Source organism: Myotis nattereri, assembly GCF_964212035.1.
Source record: "Myotis nattereri genome assembly, chromosome: 2".
Taxonomy (NCBI): Eukaryota; Metazoa; Chordata; class Mammalia; order Chiroptera; family Vespertilionidae; genus Myotis; species Myotis nattereri.
This window is the reverse complement of record NC_138076.1, coordinates 13,380,334-13,402,259: the sequence shown is the minus strand read 5'-3', so window position 1 is coordinate 13,402,259 and position 21,926 is coordinate 13,380,334. Positions and strand designations below refer to the sequence as shown.

The following is a 21,926-nucleotide window of genomic DNA, read 5'->3' as shown; positions in this document are numbered from 1 at the left end:
AGCTAAGGCTTGTAAATCCTTCTTTGTGTTTCATGCATCCATAGTTCAGAAAGAGCTGCAGAAGATGCTCCCAGATGAGGCTTTGCAGGGCAAGTTGTAACCCATTCTCCACTTTTATGGCTGAATTATAAAGCTGTGACAGTTGTACTATGTGATGGAGGAGCTGACAGGCCTCTGACAATAGCAGCTCTGGCAGCTGACTACTACTGGTTACTTCACCTGCTTAGGCCATTAATGCACCATTATTAAGATCTGCTTAATGCTAGTCAAGTAGAAAGACTTTTCTGAATAAAGAATCTTCCCTGACAGTACTTTCAAATGCGCACAAACAACCCATTATATATATAAAATAGGTATTTATTTCTTTGAAATGATTTTTCTCACATAAACCTCATACAGCGACTTTTTAAACACAATGATGTAAAGGTCAGGCAGGTGTAAAATCCATGCTTTTCATTTTTAAAAATTATTTTTCTGATGTCACCTGGGGTGGTCAATACATTGATTGGAAAAAATAGTATTTCATATAATCAGAAGACAGAAAAATAAGATGAAGTATATGATATTTAGACACTTTGGTCAGCACAAACCATCTCGTTATAATTAGACCATGCAATATACTCCCCACTTTCAAAAAACATGTGGGTGTTTGATTTCTAGCCAAGAATAACATGACAATCATGTTATTGTTACTGTCTTCTTTATTTTCTTGAGATCAAAGAAAGTTTATGCTCTTTCGCCTTTTGTGTCTTCTACTATCTTCTTTCAAAATATTGCTTTCGATATTATAACATAGACAGAGAAAAATCGTTTGAAACAGTCTTGCTCTAACTAAAATACAGAGAATGTCTGTCAGCACAGGAAAAAATCACCTGCATTCTAGTCAATATTTACATTTGGATTTCATAGGTTTATGCAGATATATTCCACTTAAGGGCTACACAAGAAATATAAGCGAACTTGCTTTTGACTTGTATTAATGAATATTTTTGTATCTCAAAAACCAGATAACTTGCAAATATATTTAAAGTGAAGATGATTTTCATGTGCTCTTTCACATGTGATCTAAACCTAGATCACTGCCATATACTGTCTTCAGCCCATGGTACAGAGACTCCCTTCATTTATGAGGTTTATGAACCACCCATGTGGTTGCTCTGGCTAAAGCGTTTAACTTTCTTCCGAATCAGTGTTTGCCATTCAGTACATTATAGTGATTAGGCTGCTGGAACAGGTAATGTGCCCTTCAATGCATACACACACTGCACACATACATGGACATGTATATGATTAAGTAGTTTCTATTATCATACCTATTGGACCTGGAAGGCCTGGTGGACCAGTTTCTCCAATGAAGCCTCTATCTCCTTTTTCACCTGGGGGTCCAGGTGGCCCTTTAAAAAAGAAATTACAATTACTGATCATAGTTTTAAAACAGGCAAAATGAACTTATTTGTTAAGACAATTGTATAAGTAAATCCAGAGTCTGTTATTTGTTACACAATAATGAAGAATAAATAAGAATGAAGCACACCCATATTGAGTAATGCAATGCCCTATTATGGTAAAAATGAGCCAGCCCTAAATTAGACAACCTAATTATGTATAAATATTTATGTGTGCCTAGCACTTTTCCAGGTTCTCAGAAGCAGGGGGCAGAGAAGAGACAATGAATCAATGATGGCGCAAACCCACAGTAGTATTATGCACATGCTTGGCATAATTCACTGTATTGAGTTCCATACTGTGTGGGAAATGTATAAGTAAGGACTTATAACTCATAACAGATACCCTCAAGGGAAACAAAACCACACATACTAGACAACCTAAACAATGTTGAAAGTGACAAACTCAGATATTTGGTAGGTTCAGATCAGCATGGGTAGCAATATTTGAAAAGGCTTTATTGAGGGAGTGGGATTTGCAGGATATTTTGAACACTGAAGAGAATGACATGAAAGAGAATTCTGGGTAAGTGGGAGAGATGTGGGGAATGGCAGGCAGGTGAAAATGAATAAAGGAATAGTTTTTCAAGTAAAATATTAAGTATGGTCCATATATATATATATATATATATATATATATATATATATATATATATATATATAATTGGAGGGGCTGCAGGGAATATTAATGACTAGTTGGCCTCACAATTACCAAGGTATCCCTGAGCAACACTTATACAGTCATTTGAATTTTTTGTGCCCAGTAAAACAGATATACGATATGTGGTGATCACTTCTTTAGAATGATGGTACTGAGCATGTCTTTAGAACCTAAAGGTATGCTAACTAGTATTATCTCTTCTGTACAGAGTGCACAGGGCAAAAATACCATTCCCTACCTTTAAAGCAAAACACTAAGCAATTTTTTGAGCTCCAAGAGGAAGAAACAAACCAGATGCATCATCCTATTTAATAACAGACAAATACGGTAATTGACCGTACCTTCGCTATGCCTCCCATTGGCTAATCAGTGAGATATGCAAATTAACACAACCAAGATGGTGGCCGGCAGCCACGCAGCTGAAGCAAGCAGGAGGCTTGCTTGCTCCAGTGATGGAGGAAGCCAAGGTTCCCTGCCTGCTGTGGCCCAGCTCTGAGCTCCGAAAGCAACAAAGTTTCAATTATAGAAGGTAAACAAACCCCAGATACCTGCTTTCAGCAGGCTGTGGCCACAGAGCTGGAGCAAGCAGGAGCCTGGCTCTCAGCTCCAGTGACAGCAACAAAGTTTCAATTATAGAAGGTAAATAAATCCCAGAATAAAAACAAAAAAGGAAAAAAGGAGAGGCTGGGAGCTTTAGTTGCCGGCCAGCCTGAAAACGGCCCTCAGTATCTCACCCAGACTGGCCAGGCACCCCAGTGGGGACCTCCACCCTAAAGGCGGTGTGGTCAGTCTGAAAACAGTCATCAGCCCCTCACCCAGGCTGGCCAGGCACCCCAGCAAGACCCCCACCCTGATCCGGGACACCCTTCAGGGCAAACCAGCCGGCCCCCACCCCTGCACCAGGCCTCTATCCTATATAGTAAAAGGGTAATATGCAAACTGACCCTAACAGCAGAAAGACTGGGAATGACTGGTCACTATGACACACACTGACCACCAGGGGGCAGACGCTCAATGCAGGAGCTGCCCTCTGGTGGTCAGGGCACTCCCACATGGGGGAGCTCTGCTCAGCCACAAGCCAGGCTGATGGCTGCTAGTACAGCAGTGGTGGTGGGAGCCTCTCCCGCCTCCTCAGCAGCACTAAGGATGTCCAACTGCAGCTTAGGCCTGCTCCCCATTGGCAAGTGGACATCCCCCAAGGGCTGCCAGGCTGCCAGAGGGATGTCTGATTGCCAGCTTAGGCCCAATCCCCTGGGGAGCAGGCCTAAGCCAGCAGGTGGTCATCCCCCGAGGGGTCCCAGACTGAAAGAGGGCACAGGCTGGGCTAAGGGATGCCCCTCCCCCCGCTGAATGCACAAATTTATGTGCACAGGGCCTCTAGTCCTATATAATAAAAGGGTAATATGCAAATTGACCCTAAAGGCAGACCAACCAGGAATGACTGGTCGCTATGACATGCACTGACCACCAGGGGGTAGACACTCAATGCAGGCATATCATTATTTTAAATCCTTAGATGATAAAATAGCACTAACAATATCTGCTGAAATTTGTAGTTATGCTTCATGTCCAAATCATTATGATAATAAATTATTTACTTTGTTCTCAATCTTGCCTCATATTGAGATCAAATGTTAAGTAGGCTCTAACTACTTACACCTGCCCCCTTTTTTATATTCTTCCAGTGTTCATGCTCACCAAGTTAGATATATTTAATCTGGAAAAGCCTTAAAGATTGTTTAGTCAAACATACTTGTAGAGGGTCAGAGAGAGTGAGTTATTCAAGGTCTTAAAGCTAATTGGGTAAAACCAAAACCAGAACCCTTTTTTCCTGACATCATAGGCCAGTGGTCAGCAAACTGCGGCTCGCGAGCCACATGCGGTTCTTTGGCCCCTTGAGTGTGACTCTTCCACAAAATACCGACTTCTGCGCATGGGCCATGAAGTTTCAATCACACTGTACGTGCGCACCCGCACGTGGTATTTTGTGGAAGAGCCACACTCAAGGGGTCAAAGAGCCGCATGTGGCTCATGAGCCACAGTTTGCGGACCACTGGGCTAGGCTATAGTATTCCAAATTTAATTGACTTCATTTTTGACATCTGATCTTCCATTATTCCTGAGATTAATTTTTCCTCTATAGTGGCTAAAGACACATCAATCTATTTTCAAATTCCAATAATTAATTGCACCCAAATATCCAAATTTAAATACCACCAATTGCTTATTCTTCTTCCGTACCATGAAATATATATATTTGGATTTTGCTTTTAGGTGCTGGAAAAATACATTAACATTTTCCCAAGTGAGCATTATGTTATCTTTTTTCACTACTGAGACATATTTTATTTCTCTTAGCTTCCTGCCTCAGTGCTCACCTACTTAAGTCATGTTGTCCCCCACTCTCTACCAAACTGTTTACCATTTTAATAATTTAGTCCTTTAAACTCTAATTACTATAATTAGCTGAGAAATGTATTAAAACATTTTAATTTCTTTTATTTTTATAGTTATTTAGCAATTGTTAATATAAAGAAAAGGACAGAAAGTAATGATATGATCCTACAACCCACAAATGATAAAGAACTCATTAATTTATAAAATATACACTGAGTGGCCAGATTATTATGACCACCTGACGTTTGTAGGCAAATTAGCTATAATTTCATGCTGAAGTTGCTAGAGGGCCAGACCATTATAAATAGGGAAGCAGGTTGTTTACCACGACAGTAGAAGTAATTTTTTTCTGAAGATATGGGTAAACAATGCGATTTAACAGCCTTTGAACATAGGATATATATAAACCTGAGCGGCCATATTATTATGACCACACCATCAGTACTTCATTGGGCCACCTGTTGCCTTCAATACTGCAGCGATTCTTCTTGGCACCGACACCACGAGATGTTGAAAAGTGATGCGAGGAATCTGACACCATGCCTGTCCAGTTCTGTGAGATTTGATGGTTGTGGAACCAGCTGCTTGATGGCTCTTTTAACTTCATCCCACAAATGCTCAATTGGATTGAGATCTGGTGATTGTGGGGGCCACCTAAGCAAGGTAAAGTCTCCCTCATGTTCTTGAAACCACTCCTGCACAGTACGAGCACCGTGGCATGGCACATTGTCTTGTTGGAAGAAGTCATCTCCATTGGGATATGCCATCAACATGACAGGATGAACTTGATCAGCAACGATACTTAGGTATGTTGTGCCATTCAGACTTTGTTCCACACGAATTAAAGGGCCCAAATCATGCCAGGAAAACATGCCCCAAACCATAACACTGACCCACCAGCTTGAAGAGTTGCACTCATGCATGTGGGGTGCATGCTTTCATGCTGTTTCTGCCAAATTCTCACTCTGCCATCTGCATGATGCAACTGGAAACGTGATTCATCGGACCACATGACTTTTTTCCAATGCTCGACTGTCCAATCCTTGTGTTCCTGTGTGAATTGGAGACGTTTTATCTTGGTAACTGCAGACATCAAAGGTGTTCGAACAGGCCTTCGGCTTCCATATCCCATATGATGCAGTGTACGGCTAATCTGCCTACAAATGTCAGGTGGTCATAATAATCTGGCCACTCACGTTCAAATATATTGCACGTTCAAAGACTGTTAAATCGCATTGTTTACTCATATATTCAGAAAAAAATCACTTCTACTGGTAAACAACCTTCTTCCCTATTTAAAATGGTCTGGCCCTCTGGCAACGTCAGTGTGAAATTATAGCTAATTTGCCTACAAACGTCAGGTGGTCATAATAATTTGGCCACTCAGTGTATATTTCTGGGTTGCAGTTTAATAAATATCTATTTATAAATGTATTTTATGGCTAGATGCTACAAAGAATATAGAAATAGTCCTTCATTATAAGGAACTTATTGTTTCCAAGAAGATCTAACATTTCACTACAAGGTAATATGAGATACTTTTATATATGACAATCATATTAAGAATACTCCTGTGAAAAAAATACTGTTCAATATTAAGCAAAATATAAATGTCAGCAGCAGTATTACTATGGTGGAACCAGAGAAGGCTTCATGTAAGAGCTCACGTATTAGATGGACATTGAATGGTAGATATTTTCAGATACTAATAGAAGAGGAAAGATATTATTTCAAGTGAAGGAAAAGACCCGAGGCAGGATGTATGAAAGTATTGGGTATGTTATAATCACAGTAAAATCAATTGAAATATTTAGGATCAAAACGAGAAAAGGAGAGCATGAAACATTAAAAAATAGTTAAGAAACACATTACACAATCCTTTAAATGGTAAAAAGAGACATATACTATATGTCTAATGAGGAGGCAGTGAGAGGCTTTTTGTAATCTAGGTTTCCTTCAGGAACACTGCATTCTAACAAGAATGTAGAAAGGATTATAGTGTGAAGGATTGAGGCAGGAAATGATTGGGAGACTATTTCAATAGTCTGGCAGAGCAGTGATAAAAACAGCTTACACAAGAATATAAAGGGTAGAACATAAGAACCAACTGCCTTGGGAGAAAGAATAAAAAACAATTAAATGGCCGAAACCGGTTTGGCTCAGCGGATAGAGCGTCGGCCTGCGGACTGAAAGGTCCCAGGTTCGATTCCGGTCAAGGGCATGTACCTGGGTTGCGGGCACATCCCCAGTAGGAGATGTGCAGGAGGCAGCTGATCGATGTTTCTCTCTCATCGATGTTTCTAACTCTCTATCTCTCTCCCTTCCTCTCTGTAAAAAATCAATAAAATATATTTAAAAAAAAAAATTAAATGTTCTATCTTGGAAACTTGGAAGAATGCCATTGCCAAATGCCATTACAAAGTGTAACTTGACAAGATAGTACTGAAAATGAAAAGAAATAAAAGTTCTAGTTTCACGTAGTCATTCAATACACATATAGTTGCTCACCCACTATATATCAGGTGCTCTAACAGGTGCTAGAAAAGACAGAGTGTAAGAGAGACAAGACCCAACTTCCTGGACTCACATTCTATTGAAAGATATATAATAAACAAATAGCAAATGAAAGTGGAAAACAATTTCACATAGCCATAAGTACTATGAGAAACTTAAAGAAAATAAAGATAGAGAGATGGAGAGAAGAATGAGAATGAGGAAGGGAGAACTCATCTCTAAAAAGGTGATTTTGAGTGGAGCCAAGAAGGAGTGGAGAGGTAACAGAAGGACATTTCAAGACAGAGAGAGTCTATTGCTCATTGCAGATAGCAACAAGTGAAACTAGCACTTCCTCCTTATTAACTTACACTTTTTGGCGATAGAGAGAGAGAGAGAGAGAGAGAGAGAGAGAGAGAGGGAGAGAGAGAGAGACAGACAACATGGGTGTGAGAGAGAAACATTGATTGATTTCCTCCCACACATACTCTGACTGGGGACCGAATCTGCAACCTAAGTATGTGCCCTGATGAGGAATCCTTTTGGTGTATGGGAGAACCCTCCAACCGAGCCACAGGGTCAGGGCTTACCTCACAGCTTTTAATGGCATTTTCATTCTTCTAGATTTCTAAGCTAGACAGAGGGAAAATTAGAAAATAAGGGCAGATAAGGAGATGGGTGCCAGACCAAGTAGAAGTTTAGATTTTCTTATATGTCCAATAGGGAGATATTGGAGCATCTTAGCTTGAGAGAGGAAAGGTCTAATGATATTTTTAAACTAGAGGCCTGATACACAAAATTCATGTAAGAGTAAGCCTTCCTTCCCTTGGTTGCTGGCACCGGCTTCCCGCTCGCACCTGCAACCCGGGCTTCCCTCGCAGCCCCAGCTTCGTCCAGAAGGACATCGGATCTAATTAGCATATTATGCTTTTACTAGAGGCCTGATGCACGAAATTCATGCAAGGGGCTCAGCCCTGGTAACTGCGGTGGCTGCCTCAGCCCTCACAGACCCCGGCTTCGTCCGGAAGGACGTTCGGCTATCTGGTCTAATTAGCATAATATGCTTTTATTATTATAGATATGTTTTTATTGATTTTAGAGAGAAAGGAAGGGAGAGGGATAGAGAGATAGAAACTTCAATGACAGAAATACTGATCAGCAGCCCCCTGCAATGCCCCCTACTGGGGATCGATCCAGCAACCTGGAATGTGCCCTGACCTGGAATCGAACCATAAATTCCTGGTACATGGGCCAACTGTCAACCACTGAGACACCCCAGCCAGGCTAAGGATATTTTTTGATAGCACTCTTTTGCTCTAAATTATGTGGAATGAATTAAGAGTACAGTTAGGCTAAACAATTGGGAAGCTGATGGAGTACATTGAACTGGAGTATAGTTGCTTGAATTAGAATAGTAGCAGATGAAATAGTGAAACTGAATTTTATTTGAAATATTGTGAGTTAATAGGACTCATAGATGGATTGGATGTAGGGAGTGAGAGGAAAATGTCAAAGATAGTCTCCAAGATGTTTGAGTGAGTAATAAATTGAACAATGATACAACCAACAGATAAGACCGGGAAAGCAACAGATTTGGGGGTGGATAGAGTGAGATGCTGAAGAATCAACGATTTAGATTTAGATTTGTAAAGTTTAGGATCTTTATTTGAAATCTAAAGTGTAGTTAGAGAGAAAGCTGATTAATGAAAATTTTCTTTATCACCTATTTTAATGTAATAATTAAAGAATATATACGTGTTCTCTATAAGTAAGCTATACTGCACAGTAATAAAGAGAACATCCCTGCAATCCAAGAAATAGGTATCTAATCTACATTCTACCAGACTCATTGATCTACTTCCTTTTCAAAGATAGTTAAAAAGATAATATGAAGTTTGTGTGTCTCATTTCCCTGCATTTAAAAAATAAGCTTTCTTATTGCATATGTATATATCTATAAATAAACATTATTTACTTTTTCTGAATTGTAAGCATTGGAAACAAAAATGTACTCTATATAGTCTTCTGAGACTTGTTCTTTATGAGAGACGAACCTAAACAAAAGAATACAAAAGGCTGAAAGTAAATATGAAAAATACTAAAAATGTAAATAATTAGAAACTAGTATAAAAATACTAATTTGCAAATTCACCTTGCCTTATAAACAAATGAAAAAGAAATGGACAAATTCATTTATTTTGGAGAGTTCACAGACTTTTCTAATTAATAATACAATAGGGTAAAACATAAGAAAGAATCTGGAAGTTTTGAAAAAGAGAATTAACAAGCTTGATTTATAGACAGATAGAGAACTTTGTGCCTTACAGAAAACTTGGAACAATGACTGATTAGAACCTAAGATTTCTTTTTTTTATCCCTTTCTATTTAAAGGATACCAGGAGACTGTTACCCAACCATGTCCTAATATGATCTGAAGATTTCTTTCTATAGATATTTGTAGTAAATGTATGCTCAAAAACTGTTTTAAGTCATAGGATTTTGAAGATCAAATCTCATGTGTATCATTACATTTTAATATATCATTTTCTGGAAGAAAAGAAGGTATTTTACCTTGAATTAAAGTGATATTTTTCAGTGTCTGAGAATGTTCCCAATCTTTCAGTCTGAGATCATTAGTGATGTTGTTCAATAGTTTCACTTCTCCTTTTATTTCCTGTTCCAAATGTGCTTGTTTTTCTTTCATAGACATAATTTCTGCTGATGCATTGTGCACACGCTCCTCTAATTTACTCATCTCCTGCGAAGCACAATCAAGCATCCACAATTTTTGTTACACCATTATTTAAAAAATATATAAGCTTAAGAAACCCTGGAAGCCAGGTTTAAAAAAAATACATATAATATTACAAGAATATTATGGAATAAGATTAAAAAAATTAGAGAACTATTTTAAAAGATTAATTATTTGGTTTTGAAGCATTTCCTCTTTTGACTGAACAGCTGAATATTCACACCCTCTTCCCTGCTCCCCCCTTAGTTGAATATATCTAAGGTATTCTTCTATTTCCAAATATATAGATGTCAAAACGCTAATAAAATAATTTTAAAACACTTGTGATATGATTTTTAATTATCTGAAGTAAAACTTTTTTATACTGTACTTATAGTAAAATTTAATATTCCAATTCTGTGAATGTGACCGATTGAATATATAATTGTTTTATATCAATAACAAAGTTTAATGCCATATTTTCCAGTGGAAATGAACATTCAGGATCGCTTTTCATATTCAATACAATCTCAACTAGCATATTAACAATATCTTATTTTTAATTTTTATTGCCTCTGTATTTGAGATTTCATTATTATTTTGTTTTTAATGGCATTTATATGCCTGCATGCATATATGCACATATAGAGAGATTGTGAACAAGAGAGATAGTACTTGTTTGATTTGGGACGTGCTTTAATTTTTGACTCAATAATATATTTAAACTAGGGGCCCGGTGCACGAAATTCGTGCACTGGGTGTGGGGGGGTGGGGGGGGGAGTGTCCCTCAGCCCAGCCTGCCCCCTCTCACATACTGGGAGCCCTCAGGCGTTGACCCCCATCACCCTCCGATCGCCTGATCGGCCCCTTGCCCAGGCCTGACGCCTCCGCCAGAGGTGTCAGGCTTGGACAGGGGACCCCCATCTCCCCCCGATCACTGGCTCTGGCCCCCGCCCAGGCCTGAGGCCTCTGGCCCAGGAATCATGCCTGGGCAGGGGACCCCCATCTCCCTCTGATCGCTTGCTCCACCCCCCGCCCAAGCCTGACGCCTCTGACCCAGGCTTCAGGCCTGGGCAAGGGGACCATCATATCCCCCCAATCCCAGGCTCCGCCCCCCACCCAGGCCTGATGCCTCAGCCAGAGGAGTTGACCCTCATCACCCTCCAATCACCAATCACCGGATCGGCCCCTTGACCAGGCCTGAGGCCTCCGGCAGAGATGTCAGGCCTGGGCAGGGGACCCCCAGCTCCCCGCGGTTGCAGGCTCCGCCCCTGCCCAGGCCTAACGCCTCTGGCCTAGGCGTCTGGCCCAGGCAGCGGGGACCTGCAGTGGCAGCGGGGGGCGCCGCGATCGTGGGCTACGCTTTAGGCCCAGGCAAGGGACCCCTAGCTCCCAGGACTGCCAGCTTCGACCGTGCCCAGCTCCCATCGCTGGCTCCACCCCTACTTCCTGCTATCACTGGCCAGGGCGGCAAAGGCGCCTGATTCTCCGATCATGGCTGGGGGGCAGGGCAAAGGTCGCCCCAGGGCCGCCTTTGCCCTGCCCCCCAGCTCTTAGCTCCCCCCTGGGTTTCAGATCACTGTCAGTGGCAGGGGGCTTCTTCCTGCTTTCCCTTTCGCCTCCCTGCATTGTGCCTACATATGCAAATTAGCCGCCATCTTGTTGGCAGTTAACTGCCAATCTTAGTTGGCAGTTAACTGCCAATCTTAGTTGGCAGTTAACTGCCAATCTTAGTTGGCAGTTAATTTGCATATAGCCCTGATTAGCCAATGAAAAAGATATCGCCGTACGCCAATTACCATTTTTCTCTTTTATTAGTGTAGATTTTTACTCAATAATATATCTACCTATTATAATACTTAGCGGCTGCCTTATATTTAATAATTTAATGGAAATATACTGCATATATTTTTCATAGTTTATTTGATTCCTCTTAAGAGTTTTGAGCTGCACATATTTGATAATTTTAAATTATGCTATAATGAACATCTTTTAAATTTTTTTTATTGATTTCAGAGAGGGAGAAGGAGAGAGAGAATCATTGATCAGCTGCCCCCTGCATAACCCCTATTGGGGATCAAATCAAGCCTGCAACCCGGACATGTGCCCTGACTGGGATTAGAATCATTGACTTCCTAGTTCATAGGCCAACAGGTCAACATTCAACCAGTGCACCACACTGGCTGGGCTGAACATCATTTTATATATGTGTGTGTGTTTCTATAGGACAGCGTCCTGAAAGTGAATCTGACCAAAGGGTGTAAATATTAAATTTTTTGTTCAATATTTTCACACTGTCCTCCAAATACTTAATATCATCTTAAAATCTTACTAATTCTACATTAGTGCCTACTTTTTGCACCTAAATTCTTGGCACTATCAATATATTTAACTTGGCAGAGTAAAAGTAGACACAATAAATTCTTGATACTTAATTTGCTTTTCAAACTATGATAAGGTTAAGTGCCAAATCATAAAATTTTTTATATTTTCTTTATTACTTTTCCTTTCAAGTCTTTTCTTGGTTTTTCCGTTGGGCATTGGCCTTTTCTCTTTCTGATGTACCAAACTTTCTTATCTATTTTGATAATGTTTTGTTTCTCTGCTCTACTTTTATCAGAGTTGAGTAGTTTCGACATAGACCATGTAGTCCCAAAGGTAAATATTTACTTGACCCTTTAAAAGAAACTTTTGCTTACAACTGGTCTAGAATATATCTTGCTCTTCTGTCTTGTATATTTGATGCTATTATGATAATACATGTAATACATTATTCAAATTTTCATTTTTAAATTATACTTAATTTACACATAAAAGTTATGTATACTTCCTGGGAGTGACAAACTATTTTAAACTAGATTTTTAAGGTTATCCATGTAAGGGATGAGGATAAAAAAAACTGGGGGGTCTATTGTAAAATTTACAGAGTGCCCATCTTCCCAGATCTGCTAAGGTAATCTAAAACTCAGAATTGGTTTAGGCAGCTGCAAGAAATACTATACCAGGTTTTATTATACTAAAATACATTGAGAGGCTATATCCAATGGAAAAGTATTTTCCTTTTTGCTGGGATTCTGGAAAAGGAACTAGATAAATCTATCTGAGACCTGGTAATATTCTGAAAGGAATCTGGGTAGGTAGGATGATGTTCAATCAGGGTTTGCAATGTTTGCTCTCCTGCTCCTCTGAGGAGATAGGAGCTAAATGAATTCAGTGGCAGCATGTGGCCTTCTAATAAGAAAGTTCTTACCTCTTGTTGTTTAATTGTATTCTCTTGGACTTTGCCATTCAGTGTTTCAATACTGAGCTGCAAAGCAAGTAATGTGGTGTTCAGACTTATTAATGACTTGGAGATTTCGTCTATTTCATTTCCATGTTCCTGGACTGAGGAAGCCACGGTTCTCAGTTGGAGAAGAACATCATCAAATCTTTGATCAGTCATTACACTGACATTTTGGAAATGCTCTGAATCTATGAGATTGGCTTGTGTATCTGAAATATACTGGATTCTTTTCTCCATGCTGCTCAGGTTTCCTGTGACAACTTCTCGAAATTTTATATCCTCTTCACGGTCATTTCCTTTTCCCATGAGACTCTGAGATGAATCATCAGCATTAATTGAACCAACTGTGCAATTCATCCTTTCCCATTTTAGGAGTTGAGCTGCATATTTAAGCAAAAATAAGCAGAGTCATGGCCTGTCTCCTTAGATGCATATATCATCCCAGTCTAACATTCTGAATGCTCTCCCAAATTAGGTATTTATTTTAAGTAGACAATGTATGATCCATAGTAGCATGTTGCTGAGAGGGTGACAGTCTCCTATTCCCACTTTACTTTAGAATTTATTCCAGGATTAAGCCATTCTTTCTGAATTGCTGTGTATAAGAATCTCCTGGACCGTTGCATTTGGCTTTTGCAGTAAGAGAGATTCCACAGATTATAAAGTGCACTGTACCCTACTCCTTGGGTCTGTTGTTAAGATAAAATGAGATAACAGAGTATCTGAAGTTAGCATGTTGAATATATTAGTTCTCATCACGATAAATGATGATGATAATAATAAAATATGTAGTAAAATAGAAGTATTAGTGTTATCCACTGTATGAATAAATTGTTGGTTCATCTTCCTCATCCTATCATTAATCTAGCAAAGAATTGTCATTTTCAGTTTACACAGGCCTAATTTATAGTTGGTGGAACAAAAAATTGGGCAAATAATATTCTTACTTTAAAAGGTATTATTTTTATAAGATTGGTCTTTGTCTACTATGAAATATATATTCATAGCAAAAATTTAGAGAAGATAAATAATAGGGAAAAACTACTTACCATTAATCTCTTCCAAATTAAATGCTAACATTTTGGTGAACGTATATCAAATCTGACTTCTGTTTTCACTATCATATTATTATTACAAAAGCAAGACTATATTTTGGGGATATACAGAGCTGCTGATTTGTACTTCCAAATAGACATATATTCTCTAAACAAGCTAATTATCCTTCTGAAATTATCTAGAACAATATAATATGCTTACAGCTTCAAAAAATGAAAAGCAAAATCATTAACTTTGCAGATAAAAATAATACATATTTATACAAAATAAAGAAAACATTAAATACTATTTTACCACTAATCAGTGGTTAAGATTTTCTTATTTTTCCATATCTCTATATATTTTTCTCTATCATTTATACCTTTTATCTACATATACTAGTATATGTCTCTTATTTATATTAGTTTTATTATATAAGTTTTTCCATATCTGACCATTAAGCAATAATTAACTTCCCATAGTTTAAAAATATATCTACATAATCAGCTATACCTGACCTGTCAGTTTTCTGAGTAAAGATGATATAGCAATAGTACCATCTTTATAGGTTTTTGAGAATTAAATGAAATACACATGAAAAAACATTTAGTTTCCACCCTTAGCTCAGGGTACCTGTTATATAAATAAGACGTTGGTGTTTACACAGCATCAAGCTACCTGATTCTGGAAACTGGCTCTACTCCTCATCATTAGCTGGGTTACTCTGGGAAAGTTACTTATCTTCTCTTTGCTTAAGTCCTCACAAAGATCTAGAAATAGTAACTATCTCAACAGTGGTGCTAAGGATGAATGAGATAAGGCATATAAATCTCATAGCACACAGATGGCACACATGAAAACTCTATTCAAATTTAAATGCCTTATCCATGAAAAATGTTATGTTAGTTATAGAGAAAACAGATTTTACCACCTTTATTAGTACTTAAAGAAGCTGTTGATAATGGTTGCTATTGTAGCCATTATTATATTAGGTATTAAATTATATATGCACTTAAATCCCAATTTTTAAAAACACACATTATAACCTATTTTCCTAGTTACATTCTCTTTACATTTAGCTTAACTGAATTAAGCTAAATTTGACTACATGTTTATATGATCCACAACAGAGGCCATTTTAAGTGTGCATAACTTTATACTTCTTAATTTATCAACAAGTTGGACAAGAAAAGTATATTTCTTACTAAGATTGTATCCCATTTATTAAATTAAGCATGGGAAACACTTTTTGGATTGACAGCCTCATTTATGAATTCATCAATGCTATGATTTATTTATTAAGCACCTACTAAGTATAAAACACTGGGAATAAGATAGACTGAAATTCAAAGTGTCCCTTATTTCCTTTTATGGTGATTATTACTTTTTTGATTTTTGTTGTTGTTGTTTTTAGTTAGCAGGTAAGAATTCAGGTTCTGGATTAGAACTGCTTGGATTAACAATTCTTGCTCTTTCCTTTACAAATTGTGACCTTGGGCAAATTAAGGTGTCAATGCTTCTATTTCACTTCTATATAAATGGGATAATGGGATACTAATAGTCAGTGTTCAAATAATTAAATGAGCTATTTTATGTGAAGTCCTTAGAATATATCCTGGCACATAATAAGCATTTGTTAACTTTCAGCTTTTTTTGTTATTGTTAATATTTTGGATTCACTATCTGTGATTTATGCATCTATATGCACATCATTGATTGCTAGGAGCAATTAATATTGTGTAATATGAAAAATTGGAGGAAGTTCCATATTGCAATAAGTACAGTAATCTCTGTGCTTTATTTTACTAGGCATATGGATATAATTATTCAACCATATAATTTTAGTTATACTGGAAACAATTTCTATATTATATGGGTAACGAAACTCTTGTTCACAATATAAAAGAGACACCTGATATAACAAAATGTCATATGACCAAGGGTTTTTAATTGACATCAAGTTCAACATGGATTGACAATAAAGGTTACATTTTACTAATAGATTTAAAAACAAAACAGTTCTTGTTTCCCCAAATTCTGAATGAGAACTAATTTGATCCCTACTTTTTTAAGAATGTTTATCTCTGTATCATAAATCCAAGAGTTCCTATTTTCAGATCTTCCTTTCTCTCACTATCATTGGAGAGATGGCATTTTTTTACTTTTCTATTTACATCTAAAGGAGACAAGCTTGTAGGGCTTGTGTAAAGACCTAGGGAGAGAGTTATATTTGATTCCATGGATCACATTTACTCTTTCATGTTGGTAATACCTTTTCCTACCAAAACTCTATATTATTCTGAGCTAAAGAATATGCAGTATTTCAGGGACAATTTATATATATATAATATTGAATTATATTTGACTAGAGGACCGGTGCATGAAATTCAAGCATGGGTGTGTGTGTGTGTGTGTGTGTGTGTGTCCCTCACCCCAGCCTGCACCCTCTCCAATCTGGGACCCCTCGAGGGATATCTGACTGCCCATTTAGGCCCACCGGGATCAGGCCTAAACCGGCAGTCGGGCATCCCTCTCACAATCTGGGACTGCAGGCTCCCAACCACTCACCTGCCTGCCTGCCTGATCACCTCCTACCACTCCCCTGCCAGCCTGATTGACACCTAACTGCTCCCCTGCCGGCCCAATTGCCCTCCCCTGCAGGCCTGGTTGCCCGTAACTGCCCTCCCCTGCCGGCCTGGTCACCGCTAACTTGCCCTCCCTTGCAGGCCTAGTTGCCCCCAACTGTCCTCCCCTGCAGGCCTGGTCCCTCCCAACTTCCCTCCCCTGCTGGCCTGATCGCCCACAATTGCCCTCCCCCGACGGCCATCTCGTGGTGGCCATCTTGTGTCCACATGGGAGCAGCCATCTTTGACCACATGGGGGTGGCCATCTTGTTTGTTGGAGTGATGGTGAATTTGCATATTACTCTTTTATTAGATAGGATTGTCCAGAGACATTATGCTGTTCTACTAACGCAGTGATCCAGTAGGTTCTTTAAGAAAAGAGAGCATAGAGAATAGATTTTAAAATTAAGGAATATCTTTTCATGGATATGACACTTTAAATTTAAGCGGAGTTTTATGTACAACATTGTACTTCACCCACCAACTCATATTTGCCAAAACAAAGTGATTACTATTATTTTAGCAGGGACATATTTGGCCTATAATTGCAATTTTTTGGTATCAATAAAGATATGTATTGCATTTTAGTTCTTTTTTTGTAATATATTCTGATCCACAACTTAAAGTTATAAATGGATGATCAATTATTCATTATTCAAGAGTGATAAACATGGCAAGATCTCCCTATTCTTTTTTTTTTTATATATATATTTTATTGATTTTTTACAGAGAGGAAGGGAGAGAGATAGAGAGTTAGAAACATCGATGAGAAAGAAACATCAATCAGCTGTCTCCTGCACACCCCCTACCGGGGACGTGCCCGCAACCAAGGTACATGCCCTTGACCGGAATCGAACCTGGGACCCTTGGGTCTGCAGGCCGACGCTCTATCCACTGAGCCAAACCGGTTAGGGCTAGATCTCCTTATTCTGATGAATTTGGGTGCTAACATGAACTTATTTGATTTAAACATTTTAAACTTCTTGTCAATCTTAATAGGTACTATTATAGTTTTAATAAACAAAACCACTTTAGATCAATCATTGTAAACCCTAAACTAAATGTGCTGACTCGGTAGTATTTTCTAATAACTCAGAGATCCTGAACTTGCTGAGAACCCTGCGCTCTTTTCAAACTTCAGTTCACGTTCTGCACTGGCCTATTAGAAAGTAGTTGTACTCTTGGGCTGGCGCTACAGACGATGTTTTGTATAAAGGCAATTAAATTAACCCAATCATAACTGGCTTACTGTTAATAATCCCAAACAATAAAGTATCTTTCAGTTGTGTCTTCCGAACTACAGATAAGCACGTACATAAAGCACACAGATAACCTGAGTTCATCAGGAAGGTAGCTTCATGAGAGATAATCAGGTTCTTAGGTGGCTGCGGTGGTTTGAGTGACGGGTTTCGATTGTTACTAGTCTTTGTTTTTTATTTTGTTACCAACGGCCAAAATAGGAGTTAATCTTTATCTGGGAAAAGTATTTTCCTGGCTGAAATTACAGCAACTCTTTTTTGTGTTTTTATTGGTCAATCATATTTTGTTCTTAAAACCCAATTACCCTGGAAGACAGCAGACCACAGAGGTTAGGAGTCAAGTATTGTGGGTGGGAACTGCAAGTCCACTACTGGACAGTCTCAAGCTCCTTTTGTGGGTAATGAGGGCGAGTTTACGTCTGCTCAGGGGTAACTGGAAAGGTGTATTTAGACAATCTGTGGAAAATTTATAGTCCAGTTCCTGAACATAGTGAGTGCCTAAAATTGAAAGCTACAGTTATAATTGTTGTTTTATTATCGTTTCTGTCTTAGCATAATTTTGGCTCTGTCTTGGAATATTCCTTTAGACTGCTTCTTAGCAGAGAAGGTTTGGCCTTGTATTTAGGAGCATTTTCTCTTTAAGCTGATTAGTCTGTGCACAAAAAATGTATCTTACTCCCAGCCTATCTCTTAGTAGATTATATGCCCAGACATGTTGTCAGTCATAGAGAAAGGAGAGCTACAAGGTATATAAATGCAAATGCCAATCAAATACATAAAAAAATGCTGCTGAGGCGAATAATACTTACAAATTTCACTGAGTTATATGCAAGCCACCCACCCCTGTAGAAACCCTCAGATCTATCCCCTAATTCAAGTCAGACTCTCCAAAGAAATATGTACCTGGAAAACATTATGTTGAGCCCAAGTAAACTGTTCTAATTTTTAGAGATGTTTTAAATAATGGCCTTATGAAATATGTGGCCATATAAACTGTAAAGGTATTACTGAAGTGTAGGCCATTATTTTTTTAAGACTTACAGGAATATTTCTTTCTGCTCTCAATACTAGGAGTAGATCTTTATCTGAACAATTGGCTTGCTTTTATATTTTAGGCATTGTTAATGTAAATGATCATATTCATATTTTCACATTGGCAACTAGAATACTTACCTTGAAATTTGTGACCCACCACTAGACATCTGTAGGACTTCAGAGGATAATATATTTTTGAAATAATCCTTCCTATAGCTATATTTTATCTTAATATTTCATTTTCTATTCTATTTCATTGTTTCTATTCTTTCACTGAGTAACTTTGAAGAATCTATTTTTTCATTTGATAAATTTGAGGAACACTTTGTGATATGAAGTTTACCTTATGAATCTCCCAAATACAAAACCCTGAGTGCTTCTTTTTTGCTTCTACAGTAACTAATTCACATGCTGAGCTGCTGGGTTTCAGAACTCTAAAATACTGTACCTGCCACTATTCCAAGGATGGGTATGAGAACTATAAACACAACGAGATAAAGGGCAATCAGGGCAGCTTTGACGGACTTCAGTTTCTTAGGAAAGGCAGGGCCATTTTTAAAACCTAAAAAACAAAAGCCCAAACTACAGTTAGAAAACTTAATCCTCTTACTTAATCACAATTGTTATGATCTGCAGTTATATTGTAAGTAACAAGCCTACTGAAATAAAAAGGGGGGGAGGGGATAGGTCCTTGTTTATTCAGTAGGAAGAAGGGGCAATCACAGACTAAGCCAAGATAGGCATCACTGTGGACATTTGTTTTACTTACCCATGAACTAAGCATGCATGAAAAAGTTCATGCATTTATATCACATATAATGTAAAGGTAGTTCAGATAGTGGGAAACATGCTTTAATTATGTTTAATTTATATAAGATATATCTTCTACAGTTTGTACTTGTCTCATTGGGGGGCATTAGTTGATACATTTTAATATTCATACCAACATATGCAAACAATTTTATTCTTCTGTTTCATATGGGAATATATTCTGGGTGAAAATAAAAACCCTCAAGTAACTATGTAATTGTGATCTTTATCTTATATTAAGTCAGATAAGAGAAACATTTATTTTCTATGATGATTATACAATTTTATTTTTATAACCAATCTCTATAACTTTGTATTTGGATACCTCTTACGATGTGAATAAAATGTAAAATAAGAAATTAAAAAAAATTCATTTTGACTAAATTTTGGAATGAATCAATGAAGTCCATCCTCTGTATATATTAGAACATATTAACATTTCAGTATTATTAATTTATAATAAACAGTGATTCACATAATGGATACTAATTGTGGAAAAGATAAATTGATGTAGAAGGAATCTCAATAAAAGAAGAAGAAATTTCTCAGATTAAGTTAATAAATCCACTTATTAAAATATTTTTCCTATGGGCATTGCTCTTGTTGCTCATTTTTTTTAAAAAAAGTAAATTTTGTTTTCAGGTTGTAAACTCCAAAATTAAAAACAAAAGTTCAGACATCTACAGACAGTCCTCAGGTTACGTCGGACTCGACATACGTCGTTTCGTGGTTACATAGCCATCTCCCATTTATTTATAAAAAAAAAAAAAATAAGCTCCGTTATTTCGATGTATGTACATATGTGCTTTATGTTTTTTATTATTTATTTACCACAAGTAAACATCAGGAATTGTTATCTTTCTTTTAAATTTTTTTACTGTTTCACTTCATTACTGCTGTGTATGTATTCCATGTGAGTGACGTAGGTGCTTATTAGGTGGGTTCCCACTTATGGCAAAAATCGCGTTATGTTGCGCCCTAGGAACAGATCTCCGACATAATCCGAGGACCTACTATATACTAATAAAAGCGTAATATGCTAATTAGACCAGACGTCTTCCAGGCGTCCTTCCTGACAAAGCTGGCCCAGGTGCCTGCAGTTGCAGCCGGCCCAGGCAAAGCCACCCCTGGTCCTGGGTGAAGCCGCCTCTGGTTCCGGGCACCAGCTTAGCAAAATCTTGCAGGAGGAGAATTCTGTCTGGGTTTCCCCGAATTCCCTCAGCCCCTACTCACCCCTCTGTAAAGGCAAAGAACAAGTGAGGCACCTTAAATAAAACTTAGAGATCTCCAGCAACTGATCCAGTGGGCCTCTCTCATCACAGTCAGACTGGATGGCATTTGAGTATTTATCTAGGCAGCATGACAGAGAAACACAAGCTCAAGTCATGATCTCTGCCCTTAAATAATGCACAATCTTATTAGAGCGAGTGGATGATAAAAGCGCAGTAATGAATCAGAATACAGAGAGGAACAGAGGCAATTGTTAGGGTGATTTTCCAACAATTAGTACAAAGAATATGTGCTATGGATTAAATTAAAAAATGTGTGGAAGTAGCTGCTTCATGAGTATGGCATCCCTTCCTATTTTAAGGAAGCTGAGTCCCATGTGAACTGGGTACTATGCTATGATATTTGAGACACAGAACAAGGAAGGCCCTAAGTGGACTATGCTTTGATATTTGAGACAGTCTTTATTGTTCAATGTGATTTATTTCTGCACGCCTCAGTTTTGTAATAGTTAAATTACTAGAATAATACATCTTGCTATAAAATATTACTAGAAGATCAAGTGATCAGGTGACATTTATTATTTTCTATAAATGAACATAGTCTCTGGTATGCTAAAGTGATAGGTATTATAGAAATATTCAGACAGGGAGACCTACAGGCTTGATCGCAAGTGAGGTTTACTATCACAACCCAAATTTATTGCTTAAAAAAAAAAAAGCAGGGAGCCAACTAGAAAATGAACCAAATATAAGCCCTTGAAGGGCAAATGTAAACTGCATAAGCTTTGCTATTACAAGAGCAATAAGAAAGAATTCAGAGCCAAGAATGAGAAGCAGATTGCATCCACTCTCAGTTGCTGCTAAAGAAAAACAATGGTATACTATGAAAATACTTAATACAGATTGTAAAGAGATTTGTTCAAA

At 37.9% G+C, this 21,926-nt stretch overlaps 1 protein-coding gene across 2 annotated transcripts in view; it reads right to left on the bottom strand.

Moving 5' to 3' along the window:
• The window catches only part of MSR1 (macrophage scavenger receptor 1), a gene marked incomplete at its 5' end in the record, with an annotated part of 69,215 nt that overhangs the window by 36,613 nt on the left and 10,676 nt on the right, over positions 1-21,926 (bottom strand). For both annotated transcript variants that reach the window (XM_081085119.1, XM_081085120.1), the window contains 4 exons: positions 1,314-1,394; positions 9,568-9,754; positions 12,978-13,390; positions 19,412-19,525. In XM_081085119.1, the coding sequence (XP_080941245.1) occupies positions 1,314-1,394; positions 9,568-9,754; positions 12,978-13,390; positions 19,412-19,525 (795 nt within the window). The remainder of the gene's footprint in view (positions 1-1,313; positions 1,395-9,567; positions 9,755-12,977; positions 13,391-19,411; positions 19,526-21,926) is intronic.